This window comes from Canis lupus, chromosome 16, assembly GCF_011100685.1.
Source record: "Canis lupus familiaris isolate Mischka breed German Shepherd chromosome 16, alternate assembly UU_Cfam_GSD_1.0, whole genome shotgun sequence".
In the NCBI taxonomy this organism is placed as follows: Eukaryota; Metazoa; Chordata; class Mammalia; order Carnivora; family Canidae; genus Canis; species Canis lupus.
In genome coordinates, this window is record NC_049237.1 from 5,813,218 (window position 1) to 5,828,740 (window position 15,523).

General features: G+C 45.5%; 1 protein-coding gene across 4 annotated transcripts in view; it reads left to right on the plus strand.

Moving 5' to 3' along the window:
* Window positions 1-13,514, plus strand: part of TCAF1 (TRPM8 channel associated factor 1) — a 52,217-nt gene extending 38,703 nt beyond the window's left edge. For 2 of the 4 annotated variants that reach the window (XM_038559283.1, XM_038559282.1), the window contains exons 3-9: window positions 1,669-2,663; window positions 2,910-3,007; window positions 4,265-4,478; window positions 4,790-5,029; window positions 6,077-6,414; window positions 7,769-8,019; window positions 10,630-13,514. In XM_038559283.1, the coding sequence (XP_038415211.1) occupies window positions 1,669-2,663; window positions 2,910-3,007; window positions 4,265-4,478; window positions 4,790-5,029; window positions 6,077-6,414; window positions 7,769-8,019; window positions 10,630-10,639 (2,146 nt within the window). In that variant the 3' untranslated portion in view covers window positions 10,640-13,514. Of the gene's footprint in view, window positions 1-1,668; window positions 2,664-2,909; window positions 3,008-4,264; window positions 4,479-4,789; window positions 5,030-6,076; window positions 6,415-7,768; window positions 8,064-10,629 lie in introns of all 4 variants that reach the window. The other 2 variants (XM_038559285.1, XM_038559284.1) reach the window with 2 other exon arrangements.
* The last annotated feature ends 2,009 nt before the right edge of the window (window positions 13,515-15,523 follow it).

Consider the following 15,523-nt stretch of genomic DNA (forward strand, 5'->3'; position numbering starts at 1 on the left):
GATTTTAAAATTTTTGTTTCATTTCAGATGAGAATGAGAAAGAAAAGTAAAAATCCAGTTCATATTTTTTTCAGTTTATGAAACAAAAATTTATCCCCCTCTGCACATAAGTCATGGCTGTTAGAAATAACAGATAGATGTCTCTGAGGGTGTCCCCTCTCCCCGACCCAGGCTAAGCATGAGCAGGACCTCACCTAGGGACATTGTCTAGATGAGATCCTAGTGATTGAGTGTTTGGGCCTCAAGTTTGCACATTCGATATCGGCCACCTCATCATAATAGGCTAGTGTATAAATCTTGATGCCAGTATTAATCTAAAACACAGTAGCCTACCTCTTCACTGACTTCATTTGTAAAATAATTGCATGAAATTTATAAAAACTCATTATGAGAATTAAAACGTTTTTCACTTAATTTTGTATACATGTAAAGTAATAGAAACCTTAAAAATTATTTTTTTAATTTTAGAATCACAGAATTAAAGATAGCCTGTCCAAGATATTGCTTGAGAAATGAATAGGTCACAGAACTACAACATTCTGCTTGGCCTGACCCATGATTTCTTTGTTTAGGCAGTCAATCATCAGAAGTAAGATTATAAATTATAGTGGTTTAGTAAACTTGGAATCAGAGCAGGAAGAGCTAGTTGAACGATTTCAGTGGTTGGTGCTTCAAGGAGCTGGAGAGGCAGTAGTAAGGTGATACTTTTGTGTTCAGGAAAGGATCATACCTACTAAGAGTACCAGTTTCCCATCACTTAACTGGAGTTCTTACAACCAAGAGAGTGCAACACAGATACGCCATTAGGCTGTCTACTTGACTTGTTTTTCAGTATTTGCATGCAGCTGCCTTCTCATCCTGTAGTTGCCACACCTTTACCTAACAAAACTGGCATAACCAGCTCTGGGATCTTCCGGCTGTTAGAGGTCACTGTGCCTCTTCCCCCCTATTGATCCCCTAGGTACCCAGGGCTGCATCGCCCATTTGGGGGACATGGCAGTCCTGAAGTCGTACAGGAGTTTGTTACTCACAGACGGGTACAGATGGTCCTGAGAAACCCCTTATAGCATGGATATGGGACTCCTGAGAGTCGGCAATGAGTGGATGGAGTGCTGCGAGTAGATGGTCAATCCTTTTGAGTTCAAGTAACCAGAGGGTCTCTACTAGAGTTGAAGCCAGCCCACTCCTCTGCCCCACCTTTTGAGATAATAGTGATTCTTCAATGGTGCCACCAACTCAGCCCTCCATTGACTTTATTTGCAGAAAATTGGCTGCATGAAATTTACAAATGAGACTCTTTATAAGAATGAAAACATGATTTCCCATTCAGTTGTTTACATCATGCCCAAAAGGCTGAAATAAACACTGCAACCTAGAATATTTATGCTATGATATTGGGTAAGCATGGCACGGCTTCCCCTGGGATTTCCTTTGGAGACTTTGCATTGCAAGAGGGGGCAGACCAGAATTGATGTCCCTGTGTCTTCCCTCAGACCAGCCTCCACACCCAGTCAGGGCAGAGACGCCCACTTTATCCTCCCAGCAGTCCTGCGAGAGCTAGAAGCGATCACATTAGTAAAGCTGACACTTGCTGTGTGGGGCGCGCTCTCTGTTCCCAGAGCTTCGTGTGGCCACTCCTTTAATAGACAATGCCTGTGTCTTTTGCAGCTGTGAAGACGATCTCTCCGAGGACAGAGAGGAGCTCCTGCATGGGATTTCAGAGCTGGACATCAGCAACTCGGATTGCTTCCCGTCCCAGCTGCTGGTGCACGGGGCTCTCGCCTTTCCCCTGGGGTTAGATTCCTACCACGGCTGTGTCATAGCGGCTGCCCGCTACGGCCGGGGCCGCGTGGTCGTGACTGGCCACAAGGTGTTATTCACGGTGGGCAAACTGGGCCCCTTTCTGCTCAATGCCGTGCGCTGGCTGGACGGGGGCCGCAGAGGCAAGATCGTGGTGCAGACGGAACTGAGGACACTGAGCGGCCTGCTCGCGGTGGGGGGCATAGACACCAGCATCGAGCCCCACCTGACCAGCGACGCGAGTGTCTATTGCTTTGAACCCGTGAGTGATGTGGGGGTCAAGGAGCTGCAGGAGTTTGTAGCTGAGGGCGGGGGGCTGTTCGTCGGAGCCCAAGCGTGGTGGTGGGCCTTCAAGAACCCCGGAGTGTCCCCTCTGGCCCGGTTCCCAGGAAACCTCCTCCTCAACCCCTTTGGCATCAGCATCACCAGCCAAAGCCTCAACCCAGGGCCCTTCCGCACTCCTAAGGCAGGGATAAGGACCTACCACTTCCGTTCCACCCTGGCCGAGTTCCAGGTCATAATGGGCAGGAAAAGAGGGAATGTGGAGAAAGGCTGGCTGGCCAAGCTGGGGCCGGATGGGGCAGCTTTCCTCCAGATCCCCGCCGAAGAGATCCCTGCCTACATGTCTGTGCACCGGCTCCTGAGGAAGCTGCTGAGTCGGTATCGGCTCCCGGTGGCAACCCGAGAGAACCCCGTCATCAATGACTGCTGCAGGGGTGCTATGCTTTCCCTGGCCACTGGCCTGGCCCACTCTGGAAGTGACCTCTCGCTGTTAGTGCCGGAAATCGAAGACATGTACAGCAGCCCCTATCTGCGTCCCTCCGAGTCTCCCATCACCGTTGAGGTCAACTGCAACAATCCTGGTATGGAATTGGGGGGCGCGGGGTGAGCGCTCAGAGTGGGGGGTGTGGAAGTGGGGCCATCTCCACCCGTGGCCGGGCGCTGTCAAGGAGATGGGGGTGGGGGTGTCAGGTGACATTTGCAAGAGTTGAGTCGGGGCGGGCATGAAGAGAGAGAGCCGTGTGGAGCTCCCGAAGGGGCTGTGTACACTCTGGGGGGAGATGGTGTCATGGGGGAGGGATCAAGGGACCATTCCTGTGCTTTGGCAGGCACCAGATACTGCTGGATGAGCACTGGGCTCTACATTCCTGGAAGGCAGATCATAGAGGTCTCGCTGCCTGAAGCTGCTGCCTCTGCTGATCTGAAGGTAAGGCCGTGCCCTGTGGCCACATCACGCAGAACCCAGATATCCTGGCTTTCACGGTTGCCGTCTTGTGTGATCTCACAAAAACCCTGTTGGCAACGTGGCATGTACTTTTACCCCATTTTAAGGGTGAGGCAAATGAGCTGCACGTTGTGTGTCAATGATACTCCAATCAATCCACCAATAGATCTGACACATTTCAGAGCCCAGGGCTCCATCCTAACCAACGTCTGGCTCTTAAGTTTTGTGCTTTTCACTTAGGTCCTAGAGTGGGGAACAAGGACAGCACCAAACAGGGACACATGGCTGGCTCAGTCAATAGAGCATGTGACTCTTACTCTCAGGGTTGGGAGTTCAAGCCCCATCATGCCATGGAAACTCCTTTAAAAAATAGTAATAAAACTTTTTTTTAAAGAAGATAATTCCATAAAAAATTTAAAAAGCTGAAAAAAACAAAAAGCAGCAGATGGAGGGCACCCTGGCACGCAGGAGTGTTCAGACAACCTCAGTCCCCTTTTGGTGCCTGGGGAAGGCGATCTCCTAGTGGAGCACAAGGTTTTCCTGCATCTTCCCTGGGACACTGAAGACTGGTCCCTGCTTCCCCGGTCCACCTTCAGTCTGTCGCTTACACATACACACACACACACACACACACACACACTGATAGAAAATTAAAGAGCCATCCTGCTTTGTCCCCCGTGAGAGTCTTTTGACTGGTAGGATCTGCGCTGTGCCTGCACCTGTCCTGGAACATGTTTTGCATAAACCTGGGAGGAGAATCCCAGGACTCCACCCAGTCAGGGAGCTGCCGCATGGCCGGGGAGGGGGTCATTAGAGAAGGGGAGGAGCTGAGTCCACCCTCCAGTTTATCAGCCGATCACACTGCCTCCCACTGGGAGTCAGCGAGGTCCCCTCTGCCCCATTCCCAAGGCCAGAATCACCACAATGAAACAGGCAACCCAGGATTCGGTGGGTTATAGAGACACCCAGAGTGGGGGGCCGCCCTCCTCAGCATTAGCCTGGGGGGCTATACCAGGTGTACCTTGCTCCAGCATCTCAACATGACCCTATGTGGAGCTGACTCCCCTGGGAGGTCATTTATACAATTCAGTCCGCACAGCCTTGAGGAATGATGGAGTTGCGTAGGCTTGCATGGGGTTGTGACCCAGAGACCCTTCCTGCCCTCACCTCCTGGGAGCCTCCTGCTTTCCACTTGCACACAACCCAGGGTGACTCTGAGGGGGGATCTCTCCGCTCCAGATACAGATTGGCTGCCACACTGATGACCTGACCAGAGCCAGCAAGCTGTTCCGAGGCCCGCTTGTGATTAACCGGTGCTGCCTGGACAAGCCCACCAAGTCCATCACCTGCCTCTGGGGCGGCCTGCTGTATATCATTGTGCCTCAGAGCAGCAAACTCGGCTCTGTGCCCATCACTGTCAAGGGGGCCGTGCACGCCCCGTACTATAAGCTGGGTGAGTGGAGCTGCGGGGTGAACCCCAGGGGAGTGGGAGAGCCAGGGCAGGAGATCATCTGGGGCTGTTTGGTGTAGGAAGAGAGAAAGTCCAGGTTGGTAGAGGGGAGGGAGCTAGGTTTCCTTAGATTCAGCTTTGGGGCCAAGCGGATTAAGACCAAACCACATTCATGGGGCCTTCGTAGAAAGAGGACAAAAACGGGGATATGGTCACTCGTGACCTTGGTGCTCTCCTCCTGGAGTTCAAGTTGTACGTTTTAACATAAGGGATTTAGGAAAGTGAGTTTCGAGCCCCATGACCTCTCTTCCCAGGGGAGACCTCCCAGGAAGAGTGGAAGAGGCGTATCCAGGAGAATCCAGGTCCCTGGGGAGAACTGGCTACGGACAACATCATCCTGACAGTGCCAACCGCCAATCTCCGTACCCTGGAGAACCCTGAGCCGCTGCTTCGCCTCTGGGACGAGGTGATGCAGGCTGTGGCACGGCTGGGGGCCGAGCCCTTCCCTTTGCGTCTGCCTCAGAGGATCGTTGCTGACGTCCAGATCTCAGTTGGTGGGTACTCTGGGGGAGCCAGCCCTCTGTGCATGCTGCGCCTGGCGGCCTTCCTGTTTCTCCTGCAGCGGGCAGCCAGCGTGGTAAACATGCTCTAGCAAGATATAGAAGATGCAAACCTTGCTATCTAAATGGAAGCGGGGGGATGCATCAAAAAAAACAAAAAAACAAAAAAAACCTCAACTGTATTCCCCAACAGAAAATTGGAAACTCCCTAAATGTCCAGCAGGACAGAGTGGGGAGGTAATATAACGTGCATACCTTCCGACAGACACTGAAGGACACATTTAAAGTGATATTTTGATGGCATGAGGAACATTTGATGGGATTATGTAACACAAGAAAAGCAGGCCGTGGAAATGGGCGTGAGCAGTATGTTAAAATATGAACAGTTTAGGTCAGCATGTCAAGAGAGAGCTTCCAGCGGTGGAAATAGTGCAAGAACGAAGTGTAGGCTTTCGCCACAGCCCCATCGGCGACTTCCAGGAGAAAATAAAAGTGGTTGGGGGGGCCTCCACCGGGGTTACAGCTGTTGGGAGAAGGAATCTAATGACTTTGAGAAGAGGCCTTATGAAGAGATCTCTGCCAGTGGGGTCGAGAAGCATAACACATCAGGGGTGTGTAGAAACAAGAAAACAATGGAAATTCCTTTCCACCCCGGTATTGTTGCCTTATGGAGATGCTCCCTAGGAAGAGCATCAATGCAGGCAACTCCGTAGCTAAATAATGAGAAGGGGAAGCCACCATCAAAGAGTTCTCAACTTTGAGAAAAGAGTATCATGAGACAGGTTCACACGCCAGGACACTCACGAAAATGGAAAAGCTGAAGAGTACGTGGAGGGCTGTGGGTGATGCACATCCGTCCTGAAGCCGCGTGCTCTCGGGTCAGAGTGAGGGTGGAGGCACGATAACAGAAAGAGAGGCTGAGGGAGAGCCCTGGTGGGTCTTTGCGTGGATTGCCCTTCTGAGCATTACGGGCTTCTGGAAGTTCTGGTAAGGACAGGTGGGGAGCGTTCTCACCTCTCTTCCTCCCTCCTGTGTTCCCAGGCTGGATGCACGCAGGGTACCCCATCATGTGCCATCTGGAATCCGTGCAGGAGCTCATCAATGAGAAGCTCATCAGAACCAAGGGGCTGTGGGGCCCTGTCCATGAGCTCGGCCGGAACCAGCAGCGGCAGGAGTGGGAGTTCCCGCCACACACCACCGAGGCCACCTGCAATCTGTGGTGTGTCTACGTGCATGAGACAGTCCTGGGCATCCCTCGAGGCCGTGCCAATATTGCTCTGTGGCCTCCAGTTCGGGAGAAGAGAGTCCGAATCTACCTGGGCAAGGGTCCCAATGTGAAAAACTGGAATGCGTGGACTGCCCTGGAAACGTATCTACAGGTACTGGGCCAGAATGGAGGGGGGTGGGAGACCCCACTGCGGGGACCACCTGGCATGGCCTCATTAGGGGACATTCTAGTGACCCCAGGGTGGACTTAAGTGCCTCAGCTGCACCCTCACACCATGACTTTGAGGAGATTCATGAGAGGAGATAGAAAGCACTAAGAGGTGAAGACGGTACTATAAATATGGTTACCATGGCTAGCTTTGACCCCACACATACCTGAGACTGGAGCCAAACCACGTCCTGTTTGAATAGCGATCTAACACCAAATACCCTGCCCGTTCCTACCCCCATGACCTCCCCCTCCCGGGCACACACAGGATTTGGGACGGAACCTATGAGGCAGGTCCTCTCATTGCCTCAGTTAATCCAAGATTGTTCACTGGCCTGCACATGAGGTTGCCCCTGCCTTTGAACGATTGTCCACCAGCCCCGTTCCTGGCCCCCAGGCCCTGGAGCAGCTCCCAGGTCACGGTGCAGAGTCCCACCACCTGGGTTTCTGGAACTCAGTCTCCAGCCAGGTTCTTCCACCTGCCCCAGTCCCTCTCTGTTTGTACCCTCTGTCCCGAGAACGATAGTGAAACTGACTGGAGACTCGAACTTTGTCACTGGGGCCATTTTACCCCAGGGACAGAAGTCGCTCACCTGTGAAATGCAGCTGAGGTTGTTTCAGAGAACTGCTGATGTCTGTCCTAACGGTGAGGCGCCATAACCCAGCCTCACACGGGCTATTTCCAGTGGCCTCGGGGACAGCTGCCTTTTCCTGAAATTATGCCTTACTTACCTTAATTCTAGCCGCCTGGACTAAATAGAGTCTCCTGTTTATACTGGACTCACTTTTTTTTCTGAAAGGCTATGTTAGCAGCCTTGCAGATTGGTGCAGGCCTGCGACTGATGCAGGTCATATCAGGGTAAGGGGAGGGGGGGCTTATTGGAGTTATTGGAGTTTTGGAGTTATTGGAGTTTCACTTTGCAGCTATGAAAGATACAAGGATTTTTTTTTCCCACTTCGGCCGGTTTTAAATCCTTGTGAGATACCCTGTCGACACTTTCACAATCCAGTGAGCTACAGGAACAATGACCTAGGTCGTAAATACTGCTACTAATCCTTGCAGTTATTAGCACAGCCATCCTTGATTGAGGATCTGCTCTGTGTGAGCGCTGCACTGCCCAGAGGCCCTTCTTAAGAGAGTAACCTGTCAGGCCAGCAGCTAGAACAGGAGAGGGGGCCAGTGACAGAAATGAAACTGGTATTTTAGGGGCTAAATACATTACATTAATTTGTTATAGTGTTTGTTGGGTCTTCTTTCGGTGAATTAAATGTCTCCTGCTGCTGCTTTCTGTCCCCAGCTACAGGAGGCTTTTGGTTGGGAGCCATTTATCCGTCTCTTCACGGAGTACAGGAACCAGACCAACTTGCCCACAGACAATGTTGACAAAATGAATCTGTGGGTGAAGATGTTCTCCCACCAAGTGCAGAAGAACCTGGCTCCGTTCTTTGAGGCCTGGGCCTGGCCTATCCAGAAGGAAGTGGCTACCAGCCTGGCCTATCTGCCTGAATGGAAGGAAAATATTATGAAATTATACCTCCTCACACAGATGTAAGGAGTGCCCAGCGAGGTGGCAGGTAGAGAGGTTTGGGGAGGTAGGCAGAGATGGGGATTCACTCCTCGACCTCTGTCTCTTAGGGTTCTAGCCTTGCCCTCTTGGCTCATTGCCCACATATCTTCCTACCTAGTTCCATCTCTAGAAAGTGGGTTAAGAACACAGCAAAAAGGGGAATCAGAAATCCTTAGGAACAATGCCTTCTGTTTATGAGCCTCGTTCCTCTGCTCCCGGATTCCCTGCTGGCCCTCTGTTGGCCTGGTTCTGAGAGCTTTGGCACCTGCTTCTGTGCCAGCCCTTGGTTTACCATGATGGGCCGTGGCCCTTGGGGGTGGTTCCCATTCTGATATCCTGAGGACTCTCTGGGCTTTTATTTTTGATCAGCTATTCCAGAAACCTGCCCATAGAATCCACTGAAACACAAATTTACTAGGATAACGAGATAGTTCCTTGATATTCTGTGGCTTAGGTAGTTTTCAAAGAGCTTAAAAAGCAATCTGATATAGTAAAAAGAGCCTGTAGGTAGTGTTAGCTCTTGGGAAGGTCATTGTGTCACTACTCAACATTTCTTTGTTTGTGAGATGAGGACAAAAATCCCTACCTCACAGGGTTGTCAGGAAGACCCAGACCGATAGTCCTGAAGAGGTCTGTGAATGCAGTGCTTGTATATCAAGGGATTCCTCTATGTTCTGCTGGTCCACAGAGTAGTAAGCTTAGTACTCCCCTTTTCTCACCATGACCTGGTAGTTAAGACCATCATCTCTCACAGTAGACTCCTTGTATCCAAAGCCTGGTTCTTTCACCTATTAGTCAAATGACTCCTTATCAAATGGGATCTATTTCATTGAATTATTGTGAAGATTAAATTTTAGTCCTTCTAAAAGGAATTAAACAGCATCTGGCGGTTGGTAGGTATTGAGAAAATGCCAGCTGCCATTATTACTGTCTAATTAACAATAATTAATCATTTTAGAGCTAGACTACCCTTTTAGATGGCATTTATTGCTGCAGTGTGATCCATCGAATCCCATCCTAAATTTTATACGCCAGCCTCTCAAAACACCTAGGGGTGTTGCTTTATGAGCTACAGGATCTACAGGACCCATAGGCTCTAAATTTACAGTGTGGTCTTCATAGCTTCTTGGGTTTTTATCTCTTTATTCAATTCCATCTTAAAGGTGAAATTCCTTCTTTGATTAAATCAAGAATGGGAGTCACTTGAAAAATCAGAACAAATGCATAAAGGCATTTGTTTTTAGCAAACAATGGGCATCCGACTTAGTGATGATGTGTATGTTTCTGTAGTGACACAGATTCCTATCACTGCCCAGAGTTCTTTACCAGTTGGCAGATAAAGTCCACACACATAGAGAAATCTTGACTTTCGAACCAGATAACTGGATACAACCGGCCCAAATTTTATTTAATAACAATGCAAAGATTTTCTTAAGTTTTCTTCTAATCTTAATCAAAACCTCCCATTTCTGTGTACTTTTAACTAGAGTTGAGGATCTGGGATTAATGTATACATCCAGCCAGTTTTCCTTCAGATCACTTCTATTTATTTAGTTGTTTTAATACACTATATTATTTGCTTTATTAAGAATTGGGTGGATACATAGACAATAAAATTTGACCTAGAGAGTGTTTTTCTCTGGACTTCTTTATTATGTCATTTTTTAACCCTAGAATTATTTTCCCTTATTTCGTGGATATCTATCATCTAGGTGCTTTAAACATAGATGTCGAACATTCATTCAACATTTGAAAAAATTCTATCAGCTAGCGGGTTTTTGACTATGTGCCAAATATTGTACTTGTTTTTTTATATAGATCATTAAAATTAAATTAAACAATTTAATCTTCACAATAATCTTATGAGATGGAAATTTATCATTTCCATTTTAGGACTAAATGAACTGAATTTTATGGAGATCAAGTAAATTGCCTAAGTCTACACCTCTAATTAGTGGTAGACCTGGGATTCAAACCCGGGCACTCTGAATACAGAATGGGTGTTAGTAACTCTAGCGTTTTGAATAAGCTAGTAAATGAGTAAATGAAGAAACCAGCCAGCAAACAGAAGGACCTCTATGTCCCTACCTGCCAGTTCTTTGGCTGCTTATACTCACCCTCATCCAATTTTATCAGAACAGAAAGTCCCTTTGTGTATCCCAAATGCCAGTTCAAAGGAGGAACTTGAGATAGGCTCCTGAGGTACTTCCCAAAGACACTGACCCCTTTAGCGTCATCCAGGTCTTTTAGATTTCAGTTTATTCAAGTTTCATGCATTATCTCTAGGGCAACATGAAAGCATCCTAGTAGTTTACTGGGTTTTGAATGATGGGTTATTTTGGTAAGGTGCCTGACTCCCAAGAGTCCCAGACATTGCATGTTCTCTGCAAGGAAATCAGATTCTTAGTACTCTAGAATAATATTCATATCCCTTCTGGCCCTCTTTAGTTCATTTTTAGCATTATGGCCCCTGGGAACCTTTTAAAAATATGAAGCTATTCATGTCACTCCCCTGTCTGAAAGCTTCCAGTGGGACTTTGAATTTAAGATGATGAACTGAGCATATAAGTTTACCTCCCCTCCCTCCCCAGGCCCCACTGAATTGAAGTCAAGAAATGCAAAAGAGAACTGGCACATCTCAGCAAAGAAAACTGAACAGATTTGATTACAACTGAAGAAGATCTCAACACATTTCTGGAAGAGAGAAAATGGATGAAGCATGATAATGAATGAAAGAGTGAAGGTATCTTTCAGACAGAGTAAAAGCTGATCTGAACAACATAATCCCAAAGAAACATGAGCACCTGAAAAGTCTATAAAGAGTTATAGCAGTTGTAAAATTGAACCCCATCCTTTTCTGCCCCAACCACTGTGCATAGAACACAGGCAGTGTATAATTGGTATCCATTAAAAATCTGTTCTTGTTGGTTGTTTGTATAGAAATTGAATAAACTGCCTGAGGAGAGGTAGGAGTTGGTGCCCCAGAATAAAACTTCTCTTTTGTGGAAATAAGTGACCTCTAGCCTATCAGCTAATTCTCTGACTGTTGAAACCCCTCCTCAAGTACCTAAGTGCTTCTAGTCCCGGAAGAGGCTTATTGGAGAAACAGATCCAACCATACACTGGCAGAGGCCACCCATGCCAACTCCTATAAAAGTTAACAGTTATATTGATTCTTAAATGCAAACAGCTAGGAATCCTCAGTCTTTGGGCATGGGGTGGGGAGCGGTGGAGGGGGAAGACCAGGGGAGGAGCATGTAAGAAAAACAACCAGTTAGGGGACACCTGGGCTGCTCAGTCAGTTAAGCATCTGCCTTCAGCTCAGGTCATAGTCCCAGGGTCCTGGGATTGAGCCCCACCTCAGGCTTCTTGCTCAGCAGGGAGTCTGCTTCTCCCTTTCCCTCTGCCACTCCTCCTGCTTGTGCTCTCTGTCTCTCTTAAATAAGTAAATAAAATCTTAAAAAAAAATAACCAGTTAGAATTAGAAAACTCAAAAAATACAACAAACTCTAGAGGAAACAAAGTGAACATGGAAAGAATAACTTTAAAAATCTGTATCTTCAGGGCAGCCCCGGTGGCTCAGCGGGTTAGCGCCGCCTTCAGCCCTGGGCGTGAGCCTGGAGACCCAGAATCAAGTCCCATGTCGGGCTCTCTGCATGGAGCCTGCTTCTCCCTCTGCCTGTACCTCTGCCTTTCTCTCTCTGTGTCTCTCATGAATAAATAAATAAAATCTTAAAAAAAAAAAGAATCTTAAAAAAAATCTGTATCTTCAGAGAAATTTGAGGTATATTTGAATGAATACAGAATGAATACAGAATGCTACGAAGAAAGAAGGAAAAACAGAATAAAAAGAGCCCTTGAAAGTGAAATAAAACTGCCCCAAATACTCAGTAAACAGGCTGGAAAATAGAAACTCCTAAGATACAGAACAAAAAGAAATAGCAAATAAATAAATAAAACAAGGAAAGACCTAGACAATCAATATCTAAGCATTAGGACTTTCTGGAAAAAAGAACATACAAAACATAGGTGAAGAAATAAATTAAATAAATAAATAAACTGAAAGAACCAAGTCTCCAGTTTGAAGGGCCCCCATACAACCTATAGCTAGACACAATCTTGTGAAATTTTGGAATATTAAGGATAGAAGGAAGATATTAAAATTGCCCAAAAAGAGAATAAAGTTAAACTATCATAAATAGCTCAACTGAAAAGGGAATAAGAAATAGACTGGCAGCAGATTTTTCATTAACAACACGTAAGTGCTAGAAGCCAGTGGAACACTTTTTTCACTTATGGAAAATTTCTGTACCCAGAACAACATAGCAAGCCAAACTGTCAAAGTAGACATTCTCTGACATGCAAGTTTCCAGAAAGTCTACCTACTTTGTACTCTTTCTGAGAAAGTACCTGGAGGAGGTTCTCCAGCAAAATGAGGAAGAAAACCAGGAAAGAGGAAAGAATAAAATCCAGAAAACAATGGATCCCACCCAGGATGTCTCACTCTAGCAGACCCATTTCAGACAAGAGTACAAAGTCTCAGGCTCTTTGTGAAGAATATACATTCTGTTAATATCATTGAGAAACTGGAATGTTTGAAAATATGGAGGACATACATTCTTTAGTCAGCAAAAAGAAAACAGGAATATGCCAAGACATTCAGGTCCATTTGTGAAACAACAACAAACATTCAGGGAACGTAAGAAGAAACTCAATTTGATATTGGCGGTAGGTACTTCTCCTTATAAGTGCCACAGGCATCGTAAACATTGGATATGTATGGAAGAAAAAGTCTTAGCTTCTATTCAGCTCTCAGTAAGCAGTATTTACTTAGCCAAACTAATGCAGATGCTGTGTGTTGGTATTCAGTGTTCCGATCAGCCTAGACACAAAACATGAAAGGCTTAATTTTTTATTCAGAACTGAAATCGAATATAATTGATCCTGACAAGTTAATAAACCAGAGAGCAGAAAGAGTTTGAGAATTGGTTGGGGAAGAGAGGTGGAAGGAAGAGTGGGGCTACTTATATATTCACAGTGGGAATGAGAGGATAAAGTCTGCAGTTAATGGAACAAGAGCTTGAGGATACTATACAGTCCAAAATTATAAATTCCATCAATAGAAGTCTTAAAAATGACATATCTATCAAAAATCTGGCAAGGGATAGGCAAAGGAAAGGTGGGGATAGAGTAAGTTAAATCCTTATCTTTTGTAATGGGGAATTATTAAAGATTGTCTAAAGTTAATAAGTCAAGAATTATTGTTCAGACGTATTATTTAATGTTAGCAAGTTAGTTAACAGAAGATCTAAAAATAGAAATTGTTAAATGCATTGCCTCTAGGGAAGGGGTCTAGGGTTAAAAGACATGGGGTGGGAAACTGTGTTTTTCATTTCAAGTCCTTCTGTACTATTTAATTTTTTACCTTGTGCATGTATTACTTTGAAAAATTTTTAATAAACTCAAATAAAAATTCTTCAGCGACTTCATATTGACTAAGTTATGCTCCAACCAAAATCCTTAAAATGGTTGATGAGGCCCTTCGATATTTGGATCCACCTGATGTGTCCAAGTTCACAGTATCTCCCCATTACTCTCTGGTTCTGGCCACACTAAATATCTTCCAGCTTTCACACTTCACCTTCTCTTGTTTCCGTAGGCGTGCCACAAAAAGCAAAGCCTGCCCCTGATCTCACCATGTATCTGAGATTAAGCTTACTCTCTAGCAGATTTTCTATATTTGTTGAGTGAAGGAACACTCAACAAGTGTTAAGATGGCCAACCAGCGTTGTTTCCCAAGAAGGAGTATGATATTTGTCCCTATTCCAGGAAGCATTTCAAGATCATAACGGGGCTGTAAGTTTGTCTGCATTCTTATTCATTTGATCATTTTAGAAAGTTTTAGTCTTATATGAGATCAGATAGTGTCAGGATTTCTGTCCATTTATCAGTCACCTTGTTTTGTTCTTTGCCACTCTACCTGAATGTCATAACCTGCTTTCTGCTATTTCTCCCTCTTCCTCCCTGACCATATTTTGGAGAAGCAGTCAGCTATCTAGGAGATCTTCAGGCTCCCAAATTTCTTGAGTCTTGCTATTCCTAGTCTCTTGATGGCTCTTCCTTCTCCGTTAGTTTGCTTTCTTCTATTGTCTAATTCCCAAGGCCAGATGGAGCTTCCTAAGGAATATTGGTCTTACATACTGGCCTTACAGATCAGTCTGATACATTTAGTCCCTAAGCTAGTCCCCACCTGATAACCTCACCTATTGTATATGCCTAGTAAACCAATAGGTAACCAGATATGGCCTTAGGTGTTGACTATTTTGCTGACAAAAGTAACACATGCTATCCCTTCTTTCAAGACTACATCACATCACATCTATGTTCTTTATTTCTTCAAAGCTTTTAGACCCCTGATCAGCTTCCATTTTGAAAAGGATTTCTTTCTTTGGTTCTCATATTTGAAGTCAATTTTCTAAGTGTGGTAGAGAAGGAATGGTGGGTGATCCTCTACTTTTCAGACATCTTCTAATTACGCGCACAGACATACACACACACACACACACACACACACACACAAACTCCACACCTAATTCAAGAGAGCTGTAGAAATGCTACTTATGCATTTAGATTCTTGTACATTTGAATGCTATAAAGAAGGACCATTTCTTTGTGAGGAAAGGTTGTGTAGATTAAGTTATTGTCAATGTTCTATCCTCATGTTGGATGGTTAGTTTTAGAGGTATTCTCCATTTTAGGAAAAAATAAACAAGTGAGTAAGTTAAAAATAAACCATGTATTGACCAGTGATGACAGTACCAGGAGCCAAGGATATATTAATACAAATAAATATACATGAGGGCCATTAAAATGTTACTTCTGTTCATTTGAACTGTACGGGAACTCAAATATACATAATTAAGAAATATGTAGATGTAGGTACTAAAAATTTCTTTGCCTAAATTTTGACATAAAATTCACTTTCACGGGCTGCCAAAATTATTTAGTATAATTTGGGGTCTGAGATAGTACAAGTGGGAGGATGGGAGGGGAGACAGGGTGGGAGCCAGGAGGGCAAAATGATCAAATGTACAACATAAAAGCAATGAAATCATGCAGTCCAGAAGAGGCCTTGCAGACACAGGAGACATCCCCCCACTTTGTCAACACAACTTGTAATCCAAGGCCCAAGTATATATATCTAACAGGCTATATCTATGCCTTGTCCTGTTATCTATGAAATAAGAACCAAGTACCTGAAAGAGGTCATAAAGCCTTCCCTCAGCCTCCATCTAGGTAAAGAGTGAAAATGCAACTCCAACTTTTTATTTTTTAATATAGAGTTTCTCCTTTTGTTCTTATTGTCAGTGCAGCCTTGAGGCCAAGCTGTTACCAAAGAAACAATAATGAGCCTCAGTTGAGGCTCTTGACATTTATTCACAAGACATGTAGCACTCACTGGGAGCTTGTCCATTGGTAACAAAT